This window comes from Talpa occidentalis, unplaced genomic scaffold (genome assembly GCF_014898055.3).
Source record: "Talpa occidentalis isolate TD23 unplaced genomic scaffold, MPIMG_talOcc4v2.1 talOcc4.7, whole genome shotgun sequence".
Lineage (NCBI taxonomy): Eukaryota > Metazoa > Chordata > Mammalia > Eulipotyphla > Talpidae > Talpa > Talpa occidentalis.
The window spans coordinates 9,513,013-9,536,669 of NW_023605083.1; the positions used below are offsets into that span (position 1 = coordinate 9,513,013).

General features: G+C 40.3%; 2 protein-coding genes across 2 annotated transcripts in view; one reads left to right on the top strand and one right to left on the bottom strand.

The window, feature by feature from the left end:
• Window positions 1-7,322: 7,322 nt before the first annotated feature.
• MTAP (methylthioadenosine phosphorylase) overlaps window positions 7,323-23,657 on the bottom strand; it is a 45,142-nt gene continuing 28,807 nt past the window's right edge. The window contains exons 5-8 of the mRNA XM_037491730.2: window positions 22,543-22,645; window positions 18,713-18,952; window positions 14,594-14,716; window positions 7,323-9,063 (exon numbers count right to left, since the gene is read on the bottom strand). Of these exons, the coding sequence (XP_037347627.1) occupies window positions 9,025-9,063; window positions 14,594-14,716; window positions 18,713-18,952; window positions 22,543-22,645 (505 nt within the window). The 3' untranslated portion in view covers window positions 7,323-9,024. The remainder of the gene's footprint in view (window positions 9,064-14,593; window positions 14,717-18,712; window positions 18,953-22,542; window positions 22,646-23,657) is intronic.
• On the top strand, window positions 9,282-10,634 carry LOC119230525 (FGFR1 oncogene partner 2 homolog). The gene has a single exon (XM_037491731.2). It carries the CDS (start codon window positions 9,400-9,402, stop codon window positions 10,045-10,047), a length of 648 nt encoding a protein of 215 aa, XP_037347628.1. The 5' UTR covers window positions 9,282-9,399; the 3' UTR covers window positions 10,048-10,634.

The following is a 23,657-nucleotide window of genomic DNA, read 5'->3' on the forward strand; positions in this document are numbered from 1 at the left end:
TTAGTGTGTCAGGATAATTTGTTCAGTTTGTTCAACAATTACCCAGGCTCATGTGAACTGTGGGTAAAAAGTGATTCATGGAGGAAGGGGCACAGAAATGGTTGTGATGAAAGAGAGTAGCCACTAGGGACACTGGGATCAAAGAAAGCCCTGCTAGCTGTTGAAAAGGCTTTTTTCTAGAGGCTGTGGACCATATTTTTCCTCTCTTCTGTTTGCAGGAGCATTTCTTTCAAATTCTACATATTATATTATCAGTATAGGACATTTTAGACCCTGAATAAGAGTTAAAACTGGATTTTTTTTTTCTAACTTGTTTCAGAGTAACTTGTTTGTACAAGCCAAGGATCCTTTCGCAGCAAACCTAACCAGGCCTCACACATGCTCACTAGCAGCTGTACTCTGAGCATACTGTTATTGGATCCACCCTCTGAAATAGCCTTGGAGTGAAGTCATCTCACAAAGCTGGCGCGCCCCTTTGTCACCACTGTCCACAAAACTACAACAGAACCCATCAGGAGATGGTTGTGCCAACAGCTGAATTGCTCTTGTCCCCAATAACTTCCTATGATTATTGCCATTTTCAATTTTTCCTCATATATACCTCTGCGACTTTTGAATTTTATATTTTGGTGGGGAATTTCCATTTCTACTCAGAGTGACTAATTTCCTTTTGAAGTAAACAAGTAGTTTGTGTTGAGATCTCTGTTCAAACCTAATCATTTGCTTTTTAAATTGATGAATGACATTTGATTAAAAGTCCTTACCACAGTAAAAAGGATTTGCTATTTCTGTTCACTCGTCTGGGCATTCTTAGGTCTACTCTTGAATCAAGTTAAACTGATGTAAGAAAACTGCATATACAGATGTTCTATAAGCCTCTACTTGAAAACAGTAAATAAATACAGTATTTCACATATCTAATCTGGTTGAGGATATTTAGGTTAGTAAGTCAGTATGGGCACAATTTGTAATCCCCGAACTAACTTCATTGATAATACACCAAACTCACAACTGGATGATCTATGGCTATTGTCAGAATAGTTGTTATCTCTTTGGCTGGCCAGCAGCAGAATCTTTTTTTTTTTTAAAGATTTATTTATTTATACATACAAGAGCTGGGGTACAGGCCAGAGATGCGGGGGATGAGAGGATTCACTGGAGACAGAGTGGGGAATAGAACAGGCAGACTGATTGAAATACATTGCTGAGGGGAGCAGCAGGTGAGACAGGAGAGGTCTGCTTTGCCATGTGGGTAGCTCCCTGGCCGGCCGGGGATCAAACTCGTGCTGCAGAGGCTGTGGATTGCTTCATAGTGCGGTGCTTAACCCCTTGTGCCACCAGGGAGGTCCCCCTTTTTTTTAAGATTTATTTATTTATGCATACAAGAGCTGGGGGCACAGGCCAGATATGTGGGGGGTGAGAGGATTCAGAGACAGAGTGGGGAGCAGAACAGGGAGACTGATTGAAATACACTGCTGAGGGGAGCAGTGGGCAAGACAGGACAAGTCTCTGCACCATGTGGGTATCTCCCTGACCAGGGATCGAACTCGTGCTGCAGTGGCTGCGGATAGCTTCGTGGTGCTGTGCTTAACCCTTTGCGTCACCAGGGAGGCCCAGCAGAACCATTTTTTATGTTTGCAGAATAAATTTATTGTGTAAATGGCCTACCATGCACACTATGCATGACGCACAGGAGCTAAATATGCCAGCTATTTACTTTCTCTTCCTCTTTTGCAGTCAGGCAAAGTCACGTGACATACGTTCTACCAACCAGAAGCTACCAGATAGGATTTGCCTCGCTAGTGACACCATCTATGTGGATGGAAATGGCAGTATTTGTATCCTGGAGGAAGCAGTTTTATCTCCAGATCAGTTCTGAAACATGCTTCAGTGTATTTTTCCTGGCAGCTTAGCCCTGGGTCAGTATCTTGATCCCTCATCAATTGCAAATTTATACCTTATTTTCTTATTTAATTCATCTGTCCTTGGACACTTAATTTTTTTTAAAGATTATTTATGCATACAAGAACTGGGGCACAGGCTAGAGATGTGGGGGGGGTGGGAAGATTCACCAGAGACAAAGTGGGGAACAGAACAGGGAGATCTACTGAAATACACTGCTGAGGGGAGCAGCAGGCGAGACAGGCAAGGTCTGCTGCGCCATGTGGGTTGCTCCCTGGCCAGCAGGGATGGAACTCGTGCTTCAGAGGTTGCAGATAGCTTCACAGTGCTGTGCTTAACCCCTTGCACCACCAGGGAGGCCCCCTATACAGTTTTCTTAATACCGTTTGTTAAAGAGACTTTCCTTTCTACATCAACATTGTGGTATTGGAATAAAAATAGAAACATAGAATAAAAATAGAAACATTGGAATGGAATAGAATTGAGAACCCAGAAATAAATCCACACTTATACGGACAGTTAATTTATGACAAGGAGTCAAATGCATACAATGGAGAAAGGAAAATCTCTTCAACAAAAACAATAGCCACAAGCAAAAGAATGAAACTAGACTGCTAGTTGAATTAGGGCTTACTACATACATCTTATCAGAATCAATATCAGGTTTATAGCAACTTAATTCCTTTGCTATTTAGTAACATTACATAGCTGTATTTCCTTTCTTCTGTTTTGTTATTATACCTGTAAAAGTCACAAACCTAGTAATTCTTGGTTATAACTATTACCTTTACATAATTTTGTTTTAGACAAACATATATTTATAGATTTTCTTATATTAACCTTCTTATTTATTATGTCTCATTCTCTTCATTTATTTTTACAGATTCAAATTACCATCTGGAGTTATTTCAACTTAGGAGTTATTTTTTTTTTAAGAATTTTTTTTTGGCCTCCCTGGTGGCGCAGCGGTTGAGCGCTGGGTTGCGAAGCTGCCCTCAGCCTCTGCAGCACCGGTTCGATCCCCGGCTGCTCCCTGGCCACTGAAGGAGGGCCACACATGGCTCGCAGACCTCTCCTGCCACCCGCTGCTCCCCTCAGCAGTGTATTTCGTTAGTCTGTCTGTTCTGCTCTCTACCCTAACTCTGGTGAATTCTCTCACCCTCCCATGCTTCTGACTGTACCCAGTGCTTGTATAAATAAATAATAAAAAAAAAATCTTAAAAAAAAAAAAAAGGCAGCGGGCGGCAGGAGAAGTCGGCCGGTGGCCGGGGAGCAGCCGGGGGTCGAACTGGCGCTGCAGAGGCTGCAGGCAGCTTCGCAACCCAGCACTCAACCGCTGTGCAACCAGGAAGGCCCCCAACTTTGGAGTTATTTTACAACTTTGCTCCCATGCACCACCTTTTTGCTGTTATCAGTAATATATTTATATGTTCATTTGCCTGATACTTTATACACACGTTGTTTTATACAATTGCATTTTAAATTGGGTAAGAAAATATGAAAAATACACATTGATGCTGTTTAGTCTAACTTCCTTTAGAATTTCTTATAAGGAGGGTCTGCTAGGAACAGATTCTCTATTTGTAAGTATCTTTTATAATTTAATTTTGTTTTTTAAAGACAGATTTGCTGAATATAGGAATTTTGGTATGCTAACAAGACAGATTTTTTTTAAGACTTATTTTATTTATTTATGCATACAAGAACTGGGTGTAGGCCAGAGGTGTGGGAGTGAAAGGATTAAGAAGACAGATTTTATTTATTTATTTATTTTTAATAGTTTGTAATTACCTTTCATTTGAGTTGGCATCAAGTTCATGAATTTACAGAATTTTTTCTTTTTTCTTATTTTTAATTTATTTTTTACGTCATTGTTCATTTTAAAACAATATTTGCTTCCCCCCACCCCCTCAGGTGTAGTCCCCATAGAGTTTCCTTCACCAGTGCACCCGTGCACCGTCACCTCAGTCCCCTGTGCTCCTCCCTCCCTCCCTCTGATCCCTCTCCTCCTCCTCCCCTGCAGGATGTCTCTGGTTTATAATTGTCTGTTTTTGCTTTGTTGTGTTTTGTGCTGTTATTATTTTTTTACACTGATGTATTATTTGGCTCCCCTATATTCTTCCTATAAGTGAGACCATCCGATATTTTTCTTTTTCCTTCTGACTTATTTCACTGAGCATAATTCCTTCCAGCTCCATCCATGTTGCTGCAAATGGCATGAGTTTATCTTTTTGATTGGTGGATAGTATTCCATTGTGTATATACACCACATCTTCTTGATCCAGTCATCTGTTTTTGGGCATTTGGGTTGTTTCCACATTTTATCTATTATAAATAGTGCTGCAATAAATATAGGGGTACAGGTGTTCTTTTGAATCAATGTTTTTGTGTCCTTTGGGTAGATTCCTAGGAGTAGAATTGCTGGGTCATAGGGTGGTTCCATTTTTACTGGAGTTCCCATGTAAATTACTAGAGTAGTTTTTGGTTTTGTTTGGTTTTGCGCCTGTCTATATTTCTGTCTTTGGCTTTCAGTATTTTTATTAATTATTTAAAGATTTATTTATTTATTTATGCATATAAGAACTCTGGTATAAGCCAGAGTTGCTGGGGTTGAGAGGATTCACCAGAGAGAATGGAGAGCAGAACAGGCAGACCTACTGAAACACACTGCTGAGGGGAGCAGTGGGCAAGAAAGGAGAGGTCTGCTGCACCATGTGGGTTGCTCCCTGGCCGGCTGGGGATTCTGTCTTTAACTCCTGCGCCACCAGGGAGGCCCTGGCTTTCAGTATTTTTACTATGATGTTTCTGTTTGTGAATCTCTTTGGGTTCCTGCTGGGAGTTTGTTGAACTTCCAAGATGCATGGATTGTTTTTCAATAAATTTTAGAAATTGTCAGCCATTACTTCTTCAAATATTGGTGTACCTAATAGTGTCCCACATTTCCTTGAATCTGTTCATTTCTCCTCATTTTTCTCTCTCTATACATCACATTGCATCTCTATTGTTCTTTCAAATTTGTGGATTGTTTTTTCCGCTAATGCAAACCACTTTTGAGTCCTTCTAGTGAGTTTTCAACTCCAGAATTCCTATTTGGTTCTTTTAAGAAATAATGTCTATCTCTGACAGTCTTTATTTGTTGCAACATTTTCATCACACCTCTTAGTCTTTAATCATGGTTCCCTCTAATCCTTTGAAAATATTTATAATGGCTACATTAAATTTGACTTCTGGCCACTCTCACAGGCAGCACCCCCATCCCCCTTGCACTGAATTGGTCATACTTTCCTGTTTCCTTGTATGACTAATACTTTTTAAAAAGATTTATTTATGCACACAAGAACTGGGGTATAAGCCAGAGGTGCGGGAGGTGGAGAGTGGGCAGTGAGAGGATTCACCGGAGACAAAGGATTCACCAGAGACAGAGAAAAAACAGATCTACTGAAATACACTGCTGAGGGGAGCAGCATAGGAGGCAGGAGAGGTCTCCTGTGCCATGTGGGTCACCTCCCTGGCCAAGGATCGAACTTGTGCTATAGTGGCTGCGGATAGCTTCATAGTGCTGCGACCCAACCCCTTGTACCACCAGGGAGGTCCTAATAACTTTTGCTGAAAACCAGACATTTTAGATATTATATTGTAGGAACACTGGGTATTGGTGCCTTCCCTGTGGTGCTTGCTATTGTTAATCACTGAATGGATTACTTTATTTTTTAGTAGATTATGTTTCTCTTCTCTGGTGAACTGCTGATCTTGCTCTTTGGCCTTGTTTCCCTTGTCATACACAAATGTTACACTCAAATTGTTGTTACTATAAATAGCAAATTGTTGCTTTGTTATTTACAATAATGCTCACCAACTAAAACAATGGAATATAGACTGGTTTGAAGAGATATTCCTAGAAACCATTCGTTGGGATTTCTATTGACCTATCTACACAAGCCATATTCTTTCATGCAAAGTTGCTAATCTACAGTTTTACTTATATGTCCAATGATTGCAATATCATCTCACTGCCCTTCGTAACAACCTCCACTGTTTTTGAGAGCACCCTTAGGCTTGCTCTCCTCCACATTGTTGGAAAAGTCTGTTCCTTCAGAAACAGAATAGAAGCACTCTGGTTTATGGTCTGTTCTCTCTCCAGGCAAAATATTTTTTGAGTTATAGTTATGAGATGGAAGTAGGGACAATGGCTTGCTTCTCTCTGACCTTTCCGTTCAGGAACTGAGTGCTCAGCAGGACATTTTTCCTGCTGCCTTTAGAAAGTATCTTTTGCTTCTTCTTCCTGGACTCTCCCATCATGAACTCACTATCAAGCTGGGACAAAGGATTGAGGACCAATACAATACAAAACAAAACAAAACAAAACAAAACAAAAAAAGCAGACAATTATAAACCAGAGACATCCTGCAGGGCAGGAGGAGAGAGAGGGATTGGAGGGAGGGAGGAACACAGGGGACTGAGGTGATGGCGCACGGGTGCATTGGTGAAGGAAACTCTATGGGGACTACACCTGGGTAGGGGGAAAGGAAATGTTACTTAAAAATGTACAATAATGTAAAAAATATATAAATTTTTAAAAAATTTAGAAAAATTAAAAAAAATAAATAACTCAACCAGAAAAATCTCCATGAAAGCTTGGTAGAAGAGAGCCCCCTCCTCACTTACACTTGCCCATAATTTTAGCCTCAGTAACAGACAAGTACAGGCAGGATGAGAAATACTGGAATCCTGCCCCTGAGGAATACCAGCCCACCAGCTGGAAACTGGGCAAGATGGAGCCCAGTGTTCTTGACTACCAAGCCCAGTGCCCATCTTGCTGAGATGAGAGAAAGAAGAGATCTTAGTTCAAACACTAAACTCTCACCGTTAAGTTCTAGTGCATTTCCTCGAATATTTCCTTTTTTTTAAAAAAAAAAAAGATTTATTTATGCATACAAGAGCTGGGGTGCAGGCCAGAGGTGGAAGGGGTGAGAGGATCCACCAGAGACAATGTGGGGATCAGAACAGGCAGATCTACTGAAACACACTGCTGAGGGGAGCAGCAGGCGAGACAGGAGAGGTCTGCTGTGCCATGTGGGTAGCTCCCTGGCTGGCAGGGGATTGATCTTGTGCCACTGAGGCTGCAGACAGCTTCACAGTGCTGTGCTTAACCCCTTGCGCCACCAGGGAGGCCCAGATCTGTACTTTCTAAAGGCAGCAGGAAAAATGTCCATGTTTTTGCCTTGACATCCTTAGACATTGAGAATGAGGGAATATAGGGTGTAATGTAAATTCAGGGTACCGAGTAGTCAGGTGCTACAGCCAGAGAACCTCGGTTCAGATCCATTTGGTTCTCCTGGTTCTCTAATGTACAACCAGAGTGGTCACACTGCATCAGAGAATCTGAGAGTCATTATCACATGTAAATCCAAATAGCTCAGGATAATGCTGGAGGGTAACTCGTTTATTTCACCATTTACAATTAACAGCTTATTATTTGAAGGCAAACTCATAGACAGAAACTTTACATCGACTTTACAGATTCTTAAACAGGCATAAGTACATCACAGAAGGACCTTGTTATTGACCATGGTAAAAAGTAGTAATTTTGAGGAAAAAGGGCATCACTGTGATAGAAAACAAAATATATTCCTAGAAAAATAAAAAGCAGTTAAGAAGCAGGCTTCCATTTTCTTTATTAAAAAACAAAAATCATTAACTCACATAAAATATCAACTCATAAAAAGGAGAATGAGAGTCAATTAGGAACTTTAAAAATATCGGACACACTAAAATGTGTGTAGTCTCTTAAATAGTTCAACTTCACGGCGATCTCGATTTTAAACATCCAGCTTTTCCTTTTTGTTTTTTTTTTTTAAAGATTTATTTATTTATGCATACAAGAATTGGGGTATAGGCCAGAGGTGTGGTGGGGGGAGAGGATTCACCAGAGACAGAGTGGGGAACAGAACAGGCAAATTGACTGAAATACACTGCTGAGGGGAGCAGCGGGTGAGTCTGGAGAGGTCTGCTGCGCCATGTGGGTAGCTCCCTGGCTGGGGTTCAAACTCGTGCTGCAGTGGCTGCTGACAGCTTCACAGATTGCATCTTAAACCCTTGTGCCACCAGGGAGGCCCAACATCCAGCTTTTCTTAAGTTTTAAAACCCACGTATTGTTTTGACTGCATGTCATGAATGAGCCTCTTCAACAAAATTAAGATGGAACTCCAACAGAACTCCTTAATATCACCATCTTAAATTTTGCTTCATTACCAAAAACAGTGCTTTCAAGAACAAGATCTTTCTAAGTCCATTTTTATTTTCAAAACAATTTTACTACTTCTTTATATGCACTGTAGAAAACATGAAGGCAGAGTATAAAGAAAATTAAAATAATTTAGTTCTGTCCTCAAAATATAACATGATTACATATGTCTCTTTAGTCTTTTTGTACATTTATGTAGAATTTTAAATTGAATTTAGTACCATAAATGCTTGCATGTCCTTATTTTGTATTAGAGAGCAACCAGTCCATTAAATATTCTATTAAAACATGATCTTCAGTTGGCTGCTTTAAAATTAGGGCTAAACCATAATTTATCTCCCATTTTTGGATATTCAGCTTGTTTTGATTATTTGCTATTGTAACTAACACTATATTAAACATTTTTCCTCATATATAATTCTCTGGTAACACTGATAATTTTTCATGATAAATTCTAGGAGTAAACAGCACAAAGGATCTAAGTTTTTTTAAGTCTTTGAATACATTTTCCCAAACTGCCCTCCAAAAAATTTATCCCATTGTAACAGTCACATCAGTATCTGGCCTATGAGCCCTATTTCTTATTCAGAGGCCTTAGCAACACAAAAATTAAATGCTACTCTGCACCCTTTATTGTTACAAATTAATGAGGGAAGGGTGAATGATGGGGTCTTGTGTTTTTCCTAAGTCATCAAATGCATTTTCCCTCTTTTCCAATCAAAGTCTCTTCGAAGCCAGAGCTGACATGTGCACCGTTTTATCACATGTTCTTCTGACAGGAAAATTGCAGGTCTTTTTCCTGTTTTTCCAAGGCAAGTAGAAATTCCCCAAATGACCAGAATTAAAAGTCTTCTTGCCTTCTGGGCAACCATGCTTTTTTAATGTCTTGGTAGTAAAACAGAAAACTGGGCCGTATTCTGTAAGAGAGAAGATAGACAGAGTTCAATTACTAAGCACTCATAGAAATATGATTCGCAAACCTGTGTGAGCAAGATAATCATCTGATGTGCTTGTTAAAAACAGATTTTGATTTGGCGCTAGGGGCGGTCGGCTCGGAGGCTGTAGAGGAGGCGCTCCCCGGGCCCGGGATGGGGCTGCCCCGGCTGGTTCCCCCAGCCGTGTAGCCGCTGCCGGTCTCTGCTTCTGCCAGCTGAAGAGCTGAGGGGCGTCTCCTCCCTTGCATAGCGAGGTCCCGTTCGCGGAGGCCACGGCTGACGGCTGCGAGGGACGGAGGCCAGAGTATTCCTTTAGAAATGAGTTGCACAATTGAAAAGGCACTTGCTGATGCCAAAGCTCTTGTGGAAAGATTGAAAGACCATGACGAGGCAGCAGAGTCTCTGATCGAGCAAACCACAGCTCTGAACAAACGGGTAGAAGCCATGAAGCAGTATCAGGAAGAAATTCAAGAACTTAATGAAGTTGCAAGACATCGACCACGATCCACATTAGTTATGGGAATCCAGCAAGAAAACAGACAAATCAGAGAATTACAGCAGGAGAACAAAGAATTACGTACATCTCTAGAAGAACACCAATCTGCCTTGGAAATTATAATGAGCAAATATCGAGAGCAAATGTTTAGATTGCTAATGGCTAGCAAAAAAGATGATGCGGGTATAATATTGAAGTTAAAAGAGCAGCACTCAAAGGAACTGCAAGCTCACGTCGACCAGTTAACAGAAATGGCAGCAGTGATGAGGAAGGTCACTGAAATTGAAGAACGACAGGGCTGCAAGGAACAGGAGCGCATATTTCAACTTGAGCAAGAAAACAAAGGCTTGAGAGAGATCCTTCAAATAACTCGAGAATCATTTTTGAATCTGAAAAAAGATGACGTGTCAGAAAGTACTTCTTTGTCAGCATTAGTGAGCAGCAGTGATCTGAGTCTGAGGAAGAACTGAAGAGCTTCCTGGAAGACTACAGACTTCACTGGGACTGGCCGACCAATTGAATGAATGAGCAGAAAACTCCGTCTCATGCTACCCTTTTTAGTTTTTTGTATTATGTAGTGTACTGGCCATCACATTTTTAAGAGATAGCAACAAAAAACTGCATAGTTAATGGTCACAGGCTTTATTCCTAAACATACTGAAAAGTTAAAACTAAGCCTTACTTCGTTAACTGGCGAACAATTTGAGGTTTTTGCAGTGGGTGGTTGCTGAACCTATCAAGCACTTTTAGCAGTATTGTTGGCTTCCTGGATAATACTTGGATAAATGACTATTCCTAGTAAACATTTGAGAATTCATAAGATTATTCCTGTTAAAGAATACAAGTTTAGCTACAATTTTGTAGATGGAGGGTGCTCACTAAATTTTACCCTCCCTGTCTGGTGTCAAGGTTAACAAATAGCATGATATACATGAGGCTTCAAGCTTTAATGATTGCCTATCTACTTTCCCGTTAAATTTTTGTCAAAGAAAATTCAGTTTTAAAGACTGCAGGGATGTTTTGTATGTACCATAAACAAAAGTAATTTGAGCTAACTTGCCATAAATATCTTAGTTAACAATCGTCCATAACTTGTTTAAATATATGAAATATGATTTCAGGAATGAAAGAGAAGGACTATTTTCTAAGAAAGATCTTTTAACAGACATGTAGTAGGTTAAACTACTCCTTTGAAAGAAAAGGTTTCAGTTCTAATAATGAAAATGAGGTTTTATCTCTTTGGTTGATCTGTCAGGACAGTATGTAGCTAAGCTAACAGAGTTGAAATGTTTGAAATAGAAAGTTAGGTGTGGTAATTTTGAAGTAAATTGGTAATTCCTCTGGCTTATAGGCCCCCTTTTTAAAAAAAGTAGTTACTCTTAGGAGATACAGGAAAGGTAAATTAAAATTTCAAAAAAATTTTTCTTGATCTATTCTTACACTCCAGCCGATCCTCATAACCTGTAGGATTTTTCTCGGCCTTTAAGTCAATAGGGCAAAAAATACATGAATTTAGAAGTATTTGTGTTTTTTGTAAAATATCACATCTTGTATGTCAATTTTTTAAAGTCACCATAACAGAAATATGCTTTTAACATCAATTGAAACCTAAAATTTTTCTTATTTTCTGGTGAGTATAGAAGAAAAGTATAAAAGGAATATCAAATACAATAAAATTTATTCACTTATATTAAATACATAGAAAAATCAGCACAATAGAAATCTTTACTTTTGAGTATATAATTTGTTAAATAACTTACTTCATATGGTAACTTTTATGTATAATTTCATATATTGGTAAAATTCAAAACTACTTTTCACTTAAGGAATTTTTCTAAGGTTTGGGGTAAGTGGGGTTGATGGGGCTGACTGAATAGAAAGGGCTAAAGGCCCAAACATTACATTTCTTTTCTCATTCAGAGGCCTTAATTGATATTTTATAAGTAAATGACAGTTCTTGCTTTTCTATTGGTGTTAGGAGATGTATCCCTTAGTTTGATGGCATATTCATTCATATAGTTTCTATCCCAAGTCAGAATTAAAAAACATAAGCCACACCAATTGAGATTTAAGTGTGAGGCAAGTCATTTAGGCAGCTTTATTATAAAAACATTACTTGATAAATAATTATTTTTGTAACCAGTTAATTTATTGTTGGTCTTCTTGCTTCGATATGATTTTAAGGTCTTGGTATTTAAAGACACTGTTGTGTAAGTTTTCCATCCCATACTTTTTTTTTTTTTTTTATAGCAGAACCTTCCTTAAATTTGTGTCAGATAATATGAACTGCAAAGGAGCCTATTTTATCAATAAAGATGAGTGGTTAAAATTGAAAAAAAAAAAAAAAAAACAGATTTTGATTTTACAGAGTGAGGACTCATAGGAAATAAGCTTTTCATAAACTCTAGAAAATTCTCATGTCCATAAAAGTCGAACCATCATTAACCAGATGAGGCTTTTACCTTATCTCGAACTTTTGAGGTCCTCACACTTCTTTCTGTAGAGTTTCATGATGTTTACCTTGGCAGACTGTTCTAAATCTCACTATTTCCAAACCATCCCTCTCCCCAACCTCCCCAGGGAAGTAATCTATTAGGACACATTTATATATATCACCTCCTCCCAGATTATCGTTTAAGAAACATCCATCTTCTTTTACCCATTCACGAAAATTTTAATGTTTGTATCTTCACACAGAAGACAGTCTTGGTCATCACAGCAAGTCATGTCTCTTTCAAACCTCAGCTTAACATAGACTGGGTGTTTTTTTAGGTTATATTTTCCAGAGGAAAGCCATATATACTAACCCCCTTTAAAAATGCAGGGCCTCCCTGGTGGCGCAGCGGTTGAGGGCTGGGTTGCGAAGCTGCCCACAGCCTCTGCAGCGCCAGTTCGATCCCCAGCTGCTCCCTGGCCACCGGAGGAGGGTCCCACATGGCACGCAGACCTCTCCTGCCACCAGCTGCTCCCCTCAGCAGTGTACTTCGGTCCTTCTGCCTGCTCTGCTCCCGGCTCTGGCTCTGGTGAATTCTCTCACCCTCCCGCGCTTCTGACTGTACCCAGTACTTGTATAAATAAATAAATAAATCTTAAAAAAAAAAAAAAAAAAAAAGACTTGAAAGCTGAATATATATTGATAAAAAATTAAAATAAAAACGCACACCCCAAAATCATACTATTGACACACACCTTTCCAGAAGATCTGGAGAAGGAAAGGAGAACACTGATTCCTAACATCTAAGCATTTTCACTTAAAAAATAAAACTGAAATAATAAATTCTTTGCTTGAGAAATCATCTTCAAATTCAAAAGACTGTGGTCAAGATGTAGTGAAGTGAAGAAACCTAAAATAAAACCAAAAAAACACAACCCATCCCATCTGGCAGGTATCATTAGCTGCAGCAAAGAGATGAGTCACATTTCCCACAAATCAATAGCATGCTTATTTAGATAAATTAAAAGTCATGCTCAACTGCATTATATTCAAGTTATTACTCACTGTAACCACTTGTAGTTTAACGTTTCAATTCTTAGAATCTACTTTCTGCTTCTGCTGCCCCCCCTTTTTTTTCTCTGCTGCCCTTTTCTTCAGCATTATAAAGAGTTTCCTGTTTTTCAAAGATGATGAAATGCTTCAAGGGGTTAAGAGGCTACAATTCACCTACATCTGGAGAATTTGGAAAGCGCATTTGTTTCCTAAATATGCAGGCTGAAGCCCACAGACCCAATTCCTGCTCCATGTGGACTGAGAGAAGCTAAATGACAGCTTTAAGTCTTCCTGATTGCCAGTCCTTAAGGCCAACAGAAACCTTAGCTAGCATGTATGCGGTGTGATATACCAGCTTACAAAAACAGACTTAGCAGTGGCTTCATGTTGGTAGTTTGAAATCGCCCATGCTAAGAACATTTACGCTGCATAAATTGGCAAAAAACACAAATCATAGCCCCTCCACTCCCAGCAGTTTTGTCTATCATGTGCTACCACCCTAAAATACAGTGGCTCTCACTCTAGGGTTTCGTCTCCCTAAAGACTCTTCAAGGAGAGTCTCTATCCAAACAGCTCAGACCCTCTCTCAGCTACCTATATTAAGAATCAGTGTGTTCTAGGAGACCTTAGCATATGCTGACTTCTCTCTTTGGATACTAGGTGACTATAGGATCCAGTCACTTTGGGGGATTCCTTATCTAAGGTGGTTAACTGAGAATCACAAAATGTCTGCAAAAATCCGCAATCAGCCTAAATTATATTCTGGGTAATAGGACTAGAGAAGAAGTTACCAAAATGCAATCCCAGCTCGTATTTGTCATTAATAACTATATTAGTTTGTTGCAACGTTAATTAAGTAGACATTGTATGTCAGTGTTTGGAGTTTAAAGGCTGCTAACCCTTAGCACAGATCTACCAAAGGGAAAACAGCTTGGTCAACAATGCAAGCCACGTAGAGCAAGCACTAATAATCTTAAGACTTAGGCAAACACTGCAGAGCAGGACAATATTAAGACCCTGGTAGACTAAGCCACTAAACTCTCCCCCACCTTATTTTTTTTTTTTTAAGATTTATTTATGTATACAAGAACTGGGGTATAGGCCAGAGGTGTGGGGGGTGGGGGTGAGAGGATTCACCAGACACAGAGTGGGGAACAGAACAGGCAGACTGACTGAAATACACTGCTGAGGGGAGGAGTGGGCAAGGCAGGAGAGGTCTGCTGCGCCATGTGGGTAGCTCCCTGCCCAGGGCTTGAACTCCTGCTGCAGTGGCTGCGGATAGCTTCATAGGTTGCGTCTTAACCCCCTGCACCACCAGGGAGGCCCCACTCTCCCCCAATCTTAACTTCCAATGGTCTTGCATCCAATCTCACCGATGGCTAGTATGGTAGAAGGCACAAAAACGTGTAGAAAGTATCTAGGCTAGCATAAAAAACATGAGGATATGGACCCAGGGTGAAAGGCAAATAAGAGGGAAAAAGTAGCTAAGGGTTTCTGGAAGTGTTGGCTTACAGATGGCATAGGCTTACCTTTAGGTTATGGAGTGTCTCTGACCATTCCATGGACCCTATCTGAGGTATGGTCGTGAGGAGTAAACTTTTGGCTTTGTTGGCATTTTCCTTCAGGGTCTTTAAGACCCGGTCCACTGAAACCTAGAGAAACAGTAGCACAGGATGTCAGCAATTAAAAATCCCACTGCTTTTTTGTGGAACATTTTCCTGAGTTCTTATCTTATCTGTGAAATCAGTTTATTCCAGTTTGAACCTCTGAGCCCAAGTTCTGCATTTATCAAGATGGCAGTGGTCCCAAGGGTGGGGTCTCAATGACATCTCTGAAAAGCACCACTGGTTTTCAATATGGTATTTGAGAAACTCTGAGATGACTAACATGCTGGTGCGTTCTAAAGGGTGTGACTGTTCACTCATGTCCTTGAGAATGGGTCACTGTTCTTTAAACTGTGGCTACCCTGGATAGCCAACTGGAAAATAAGTGCATTTGTCTATTGCGAAGTCTTCCAGCTGATAAAGAAACCAAAGTATCACCATTTTTATAGTTCCTAATAAATTAATAGATAGGTTGCTAATACCACAAAACAAAAAACCCTAAAGCCAAAATAACTTAAATGTGCTTCTTGATGGAAAAACAAAACACCGTTATGACACCTGAATCTGACCAAGTCTATAGATCCAACTACTAATTTTCAGAAAATTCAGGGGACAGAGAGACCTGTCAAACAACCCTAAGGAACTGCCTTCAGCAATCATATTGTGGGAAGCTCCATAGGACAATTGCTGTATAGTTTCTTTCTAGAAACTTAGAAGGAAAAAAAGGTTTTTACTGATGCTGTTAACTAGAAACTTGAACCTCGTCTGGATGTTAAGGAATTATCATGGCATGTATCAACAAAATGTGTTTATGTTAGATCTCTCCTGACATGCTTATGCACAAAATTATAGATGAGAATAGAGATGAAATATGATTGGTTGTAATTGGATATCATGGTTCAAACTGGATGCTGGATTCAAAGAAGTGTATACTACTGTCTACTTTTGTGTATGACTGAAATTGCTTCATAAGGAAATTGAAAAGTTATTAATATAAAATAGATGATCAGAGGTCCAGTACTTGTCACTCTTCAGTATACTTAGAAGAAGTGCATGATTTAGGGGGTTCAATGATCACACCTTTTTATTTCCTGGAGTAGAAAAGTCCAAACTTCTCCCATACCAAAAAAAAGTTTGTTTTTTTTTAAAGATGCACACGATAGCAGAAGGGAGACCCAATAGACCCAATACAGTGGGAACACAAGAAAGTGACGCGCTCCCTTAAGTGACCAGCTGAGTGCCTGCCAGTTCATGAGCAGGGATACAGGTTCACGAAGCATCTAAGAGACCCTATCTTATATTAACTCCTTTCCTTACATTTTTCTTGTTACTGATATTTCTGTATAGACCCTTTTTTCTCTTCTTTGTTCCTGCTGTTATTTCCACCCAAATGCTCTTTCTACTAACTCTTTATAATCAAATCTAGTGCTCTGTTAAAGTCCAGCTCAAATCTCAAGTTTCTTTTCTCATAACCTTTTTATCTGGTCTCCCCGTATTTATCAGTTATCAAATGATGACTACCCCTCCAAGGCCCAGCACCAAACTTATTGTTCTACATATATCATTTGGGTTAATTGTCCCAGTAACCCTACAAGGTCAGAATGGTAACCAAACAATTCACATCCTTCACCCAAAGCTCTAGCTGCACCCTACAGAAAGAGTAAATGGAGGGCCTCCCCGGTGGCACAGTGGTTGAGTGCTGGGTTGCGAAGCTGCCCGCAGCCTCTGCAGCGCCGGTTCGATCCCCGGCCGCTTGGGTGAGGGTCCCACATGGCGCGCAGACCTCTCCTGCCGCCCGCTGCTCCCCTCAGCAGTGTACTTCGACAGTCTGCCTACTCTGCTCTCCACTCTGACTCTGGTGAATTCTCTCACCCTCCCGTACTTCTGACTGTACCCAGTGCTTGTATAAATAAATAAATAAATCTAAAAAAAAAAAATAAAATTAAGATGTTAAAAAAGAAAGAGTAAATGGATTCAACAACATGCTTGGTGTCACAAGTAAATGAGCAACAGGAACAGGAAGGTGGATTTAGATAACTCTAAAATTACTTCGCCATGTCAGGCTGCACGTCAGGCTTAAAGCACAAGGACATGACAGCTGGTTGGGATGATGCCATCTTGGTCTGTCTTCCTGTCTTAGAGTTTACTGTACTTTTAACTGAAGTAGTCCCAAGTGACTGTGTTCCCAACCTGACATGACCCAATAAAGGAAAGCATCGGGACTCTGTAGAGATGTGTTCCCAGACTGGGCAGAAAAGGTACAGCCATTGATTGCTGGGAGTGGTGAGGGCTGGAATTTCCAATTGATTGGAACCATTTCCAAACACCATGAGTCTAGAGTTCTTCCTTAAGTAACGGTTAACCGCCAAGTCAGAGATTATATTGAGTCAGGACTTGCAAGTTTTTTGCATAAAAAGTCTCCTACTAGTTGTCATCAGTTTATCATACTAGGAGTCAGGATAAGTCATTCATGCAAAACAAAGAACCTGTGTTCATCTAGGACACAAACTCAAAATACCTGCACAGATGGACAACCACCTTATCTTCCTCTGCTTTCCATGAAATTGGATAGTGAAACAAGCAGCTTCCTGAGAAAATAGTCAAAGTCTCCTTAAAGCTGGCACTTCTTAAATGTGCTCAGAATAGTCACCTCTACATTTGTACCTTACTTCAAAATTCCTTGGCCCTAGTTTTGTCCTTTTCTCTATTTCAAAATGAGATGAACAACAAATGATCTTGTCAAATGCAAGTAATGAAAAGGAGGGAGATGAATATTAGATCAAAAGACACCAAAGAGCCCAGCATTCAAATACCATGTGCGGCTTTTAAGGGACCCCGATTTGAATGGTTCAAAATTATGTAAGAGAGAAAATGCAAACAGTCTAGATAGCTGATTATGTAATGGTATCATGGTTTTAAAAATTATTATTTTATTATTATTATTTTTAAAGATTTGATTATTTATGCATACAAAAGCTGGGGTACAGGCCAGAAGTACGGGGTGGGGTTGAGAGGATTCACCAGAGACAGAGTGGGGAACAGAACAGGCAGACGGACCAAAGCACACTGCTGAGGGGAGCAGTGGGGTGAGTCAGGAGAGGTCTGCTGCGCCATGTGGGTTGCTTCCTGGCTGTCCGGGAATCGAACTCGTGCTGCAGTGGCTGTGGATAGCTTCATAGGGTTGCATCTTAACCCTTGTGCCACCAAGGAGGCCCTATTATTTTATTTTTAAAGGAACTTTTAGAAAAATATTTATATCAAAACAGTGAGGGCCAGGGAAGAGAGAAATGGGTATGGAATATATGTGACATATGACTGACTTTGATGACAACACAAAAGCTGGGTGAAGGGGATGTGGAATTGGGGGGGTTATTATAATAGACTCTGCTTTGATGCTTGAAGTTTTCCATAATGAAATATTTGTTTAGGAAGTTTGCCCTTATTAGTCATATGTCCTCAAACACCAGCTGGGCCTTGCTATCTTTCCTGTCAAATGCCCCTCAGTGATCTCCCATATGAAATCCTTACACCATCTACAAGGCCCAGCCTCCCTCCCATCTGCTCTCCCCTCCACTTAATTAGGCTCATCCTTCCCATGGTACTTACACCAGGGAGACTTCCCAGCCTTCAGTTATCGGGTTGGGTCAATCGGATATGTACTCCTACGTCTCACCACATCATTTCTTTATAGCCTTGGGCTTTCCTCACATTGGTTTGCTTAACCTTTGCCCCACCCCCCTCAAAAACTGAAAAATTGACTCCTTATGTCTTGTCTATTTGTCATATTCCTACATCAAGCTTAGTACACAGCCTAGTAGGTTAAACAGATAACATAGTAAACAGCAGAGCACAAGAAAATTATAATGAAAGAAATAATAAAGTTAATACCTAAGCTTAGTGTACAAAAGAACTGACTTCAGACCTAGTAAAAAGGTACCTTCTGGAACTAGCACCATAGAAACCAATAGTCAAGACATCCTCTTAATGGCTCTCATGGCATCTGCAAACCCAGGCCATACATGCTCAGAAAAGAATTCTACCTACCGCTTCCTCATGCTCCTTCCAGCAATCATAATCTGTTGCCATGGCGATACTCGCATAGCAAATTCCAGCCTCCTTGGCAAGAACCACCTCTGGAACTGTGGTCATGTTGATAACATCAGCGCCCCAGGTGCGGAACATGAAGCTTTCTGCCCGGGAGCTAAAACGAGGTCCCTCAATTGTGACCATCGTCCCTCGTGGATGGCACCGGAGTCCCAGCTTCTTAGTGGTCTCTATGAGGACCTGGAAAAGAACCACTCAACTCAAAGAACATACAAACTGAAGTATATTTTATTCTCCCCCCCGCCCGGTGTTTAACAAGTTGGCTGTTTAAAGCAGATTTCTATTGTAAGTGCCTAGTACACTGCAGGTCTGGAGGGAGAACCTGGAGACCACAGAAGCGTGTTTCGGAGACCCTCACTCACTCGCAAAATCCTCTGCTCCCCCAATTGGGTGCACATACAGCTCGGAGCTGTAAGAGCAAACGGCGAGCCTTTTCTAAGCAGGAGGCATTTGTTTAGAGACCTTATTCTTTTTTATTTCTTAACAGCTTTCAGACACTAAGTTGGGCTGTGAAATGGGCTTGAGTCTCGGCTCTTAACCTGCAAGGCTCAGCCGAAATGCCACTTGTCATTCATAGTTGAATGAAATGTGCTGAAAACTGTTTCCAGGTCCTGAGAAATTCATTCTCATTGCTCTTAATATGGAATCTGAAGACTTCTGTAAAAGCTTTTTTGGGTCAGAAAAATGATTTCTTCAATAATCTCTTTTGCCTGTAGCTTCTTCAAGGCCAGGACACAGTGCAAAAGCAGAGGGGCTGTGCTGATTTTTTTTCTCCCCAGGGATAATCTTACCAAGGCACACCTTTAGTGCAAGGTCACAGATACATTTTAGAAACATTATTAATTAAAGTTTGATCTCACTTTGTCCAGTGTTTAATTAATAACACACCCCTCATAGTCAGGTTAATTCATTTCATTTTTTCGCCTTAGCTGGTGCTTCAATGTTCCTTTTTAATTAAAATAAGTCTTTAAAACTTAACTGTCAACCTACTTAAGCACTGCTGAAAATTCACTTAACCTTTCTATGTCTTAGTTTTCTCTTTGTAGATTTTAGTTTTGTAAAATGGGAATAATAACAATGTATAACAAATATATTGTGAAGACAAAATGAACTAAGGTATATACAGCACAGAATTGTGTCAGGCACAGAATAAACACTATATAAATATCAAACCTGTCTTCTAAGGATTATTAATCCTGGCAGCTTCTACACATGTTTGTCAAATAATTGGCAAAGTTTCCTGTTGATACCATAAAATGGATTGACTCAAAGTCAATATAAGGCTCCAGTCTAGACCAAAGTTTGCCCTGTACACATCTTATCACATAAGCAAATCAACCTATTTCCTTAAACTTCTACTTATCTATGGCAAAGGGAAAAAGTTAACAAGAGCCTTGGCAACTCCAAATTTAGAACCATAAGATGTCAGTCAATGAATAACTGATACATCATCAGGCTTACATGCTGAAAATAAGATCACACTTAATTAGAACTTTCCCCTAAAGAGTATGAGCTATAAATGCAAGGGCCTGAACAATCACTCTTCTCCCCTTTCTACCTTTTCTTTTTTAAAAGTATGATATGATATAGGCAGTCCTATCTTTTAGATGTCTTTAACCATCCTGAACAAACAAGTTGCAAGTCTCATGTCTTCTAGAGATGTGTGAACTATATATACTACATGTAACTACATGTAGTTAAGCACGCATGTCAGTCCTCACCATCACCCTGGGTGGTGGGTGCCATGATGGGGAAGGGTGGGGAGAGGAAGCAGAGACACATGGATGTGGACATGCCATAGTGACAGACACAGGGCACAGGGCGTCAATTCAACCAGAAGTTTGCTCTCCCCAGGGATGAGGTAATACCATGATAAAGTACCAGAAATAAAAACTACAGGCTGAGATCTCAAGATCTGAGGCTTAGATGACCTCATTTCCTTGTCCTGAGTAATCAAAATGAACTCGGAATTCACCACCATCCCCACCAACTCAATAGCAATATTAGATCACCAGACTAAATGTATTTAACCTGCCAGGACTTTCAAGTTTGTCTTAGTCACCTGACAATTCACCTTCCTCAGTCCGCGAACAATCATGTGAATGTTGAAAGTTAAAGTGATAGTTGCTGAGGGGAAGCACCATTTACTCTTTACATTTTGGACAATGTTTAATAATAAAGAAATATTCTGAAGACTTACTTTCCCATTTCTTTAACTACCCCCACCCCCAGCACTCTTAGTCATTGAAATACTCATTGGTTTTGCTAAATAATAACAAAACTAATTTGGTTTTAAGTCAGGCCAAACGGTGTTAATATTGACTATCACCCAGTCACCACATTTACACATGCACACACATAAACACATTAGCACTTCCCTTACCACCTCTATTCTACTCATAGCACTGTAAATCACTGCTTTCTACCTGGAACAAGATTGCAGATTTCACACTGACTGGAATATTCTGTTCCTAAGTCTATTTCTCCCCAAGTTGGCTCCATTTTAAAGTGGACAAGAATTTTATACCTAGCTAATTTCTGCTGGAGAGCAAATTTATTATGTGGACAAGTCTGTTTCAGAGGCAAGACTTGCAGCATTCTGACAGATTTTTCTAACTATCCAGACATACACATATGAATAAATACATACAAACTGAACCTTCTGGTTTTTTAATAAGTAAAAAAATTCTTTCACAGAAAAAAATCAGAGAATCAACATCTGACTTGGTAGATCTGAACTGGCTCCCTATTATCCCTGGTTCTGGTTTCTAGATTTTTGTTTGAGACCAGGGTGAGGTTAAGGTACACTTGCTGTTAAGGGAACCAGCTTCATAAGGTCATGCAGGGTTGAATATAAAAAGGCAAAATAAATCTGTTTTCCTTTTCCAGGTGTTAAAATTACCTGATTAACATGTTTAGGTATTGATACTAAGCTAATTTATAAAAGTAGATTTTTTGAGGGTGTTTGCTTCAGATAACACTTCTGATCTTTTCAGTCACCTTGATTTTCAAAACTGGGATCAAAAGTATCAGGTATGAATCAAGCAATGAACTTTGGAGTTGTGTAAGAAACTTCTCTTCTCTGATAGCTTAAATTGTGATTCCTCACCTTCTCCCATCACTGGCCTTTGTAGGGCTGCCCTCTCAGTTCTGAGATTTCATTCCAATCCTCGAGAGGGGAAGATGGGCAGTAACGGCCAATTTCAATTCAAAGGCAAATGTTACAATCTGGCAATTTACAATCTATTAATAGTAACTTAATTCATAAAGGCAGTTACCAGTCACTGAATATTACTAACAGACAGGCATTGTTCAAAGTACTTTGTCAGTAGCAACTCTATCCCTCATGTGGGCCTATGAATACATGCTAGCATTATATTCATTTTACAAATGAGGAAATTGAAGCCCAGAAGTGTTAAGTAATTTGTCCAATGACACACAGCCATTAAACTGAAGACCAGAAATTGATCCTAATAACCTGGTTCTAGGCTTTATACTCTTCACAAATTTGCTATCCTCTACTAGATTATTTAAAAGGTTTCCTGACAGCAAAATTAACCTTATAAAAAAAGTCTGAGTGAGTCGCTCACCAATAACTGACGGCAAGGAGGCCTCATCACCAAAGGGAAACAACTCTTCATAAAAACTGGTGTAAGGAGCAAACTGGAGAGGAGAAGAGGGACTATGTGCTTAGCCCATTTATCTAACTCTCAACACCACCCCAAGTCCTTACAATTTATTTTGGTGTGCTTTTCAGAAGGATGACAAACCTCTCTCGTTTTGGGGCAGAAGGGTTCGGCCATTGGGATGTGACACACGCCTCTGGCACAGGGGTGACTCCCATCATAGAAGGTCTGAGACCTTTTGGCAGTCCTGCAAAAGAAAGTAAAAGGGTTTTATTTATTTATATTTTTTATATACAAAGGGCAGGTTTATTATAAAAAGGGTGAGAAGAGTAAAGGACACTCACACAGACACAAGCAGGCAGCCTTAGGAGGAGCTGCCTCCTCCTAAGGAGGAGCTGCTTTGCAAAGGGAGAAAATTGGTGAAGAGAAACACCTGCATAGTAACACATGGGCTGGAGAGCTGCTGCAAGGTTTTTAAAATTTTTATTTATTTTTTTAAAGATTTATTTTTTCATGCACATAAGAACTGGGGTACAGGCCAGAGATGCGGGAGGTGAGAGGACCCACCAGAGACAGAGTGGGGAACAGAACAGGCAGACCGACTAAAACACACTGCTGAGGGGAGCAGCGGGTGAGACAGGAGAGGTCTGCTGCACCATGTGGGTAGCTCCCTGGCCGGGGATCAAACTTGTGCTGCAGTGGCTGCAGATAGCTTCACAGGTTGTGTCTTAATCCCTTGCGCCACAAGGGAGGCCCTGTGAGGTTTTGTTTTTTTTTTAAAAGATTTATTTATCTATTTATTTATTTGTTTGTTTGTTTATTTAAACAAGCACTGGGTACAGTCAGAAGTGCGGGAGGGTGAGAGAATTCACCAGAGCCAGAGCGGGGAGCAGAGCAGGCAGAAGAGGTCTGCGCACAATGTGGGACTCTCCTCCAGTGGCCAGGGAGCAGCCGGGGATCGAACCAGCACTGCAGAGGCTGCAGGCAGCTTCACAACCCAGCGCTCAAACGCTGAGTCACCGGGGAGGCCCCCTTGTGAGTTTTTTTAAAGTCATCTTTCCATCCTCTGGAGATGGGTGAACCTAACCATTATCTAGGTCAATATCTTGGCCTCCACTTCAGAATCAACAGCTCTGGATAAGCTCAGTGGTTACACAACCATCTCCAGGATGGCATTTGGCTTTGCGGGCTCTGGGTTGGCGGCAACATGCTTTCCAACAGGAATTAATACATCTGTGGTCTAGTGGCTGGGACAGGTT

Bases quoted from the DNA above. Each gene is read 5' to 3' on its own strand.
- LOC119230525 (XM_037491731.2), top strand. From the start codon at position 9,400: ATGAGTTGCACAATTGAAAAGGCACTTGCTGATGCCAAAGCTCTTGTG.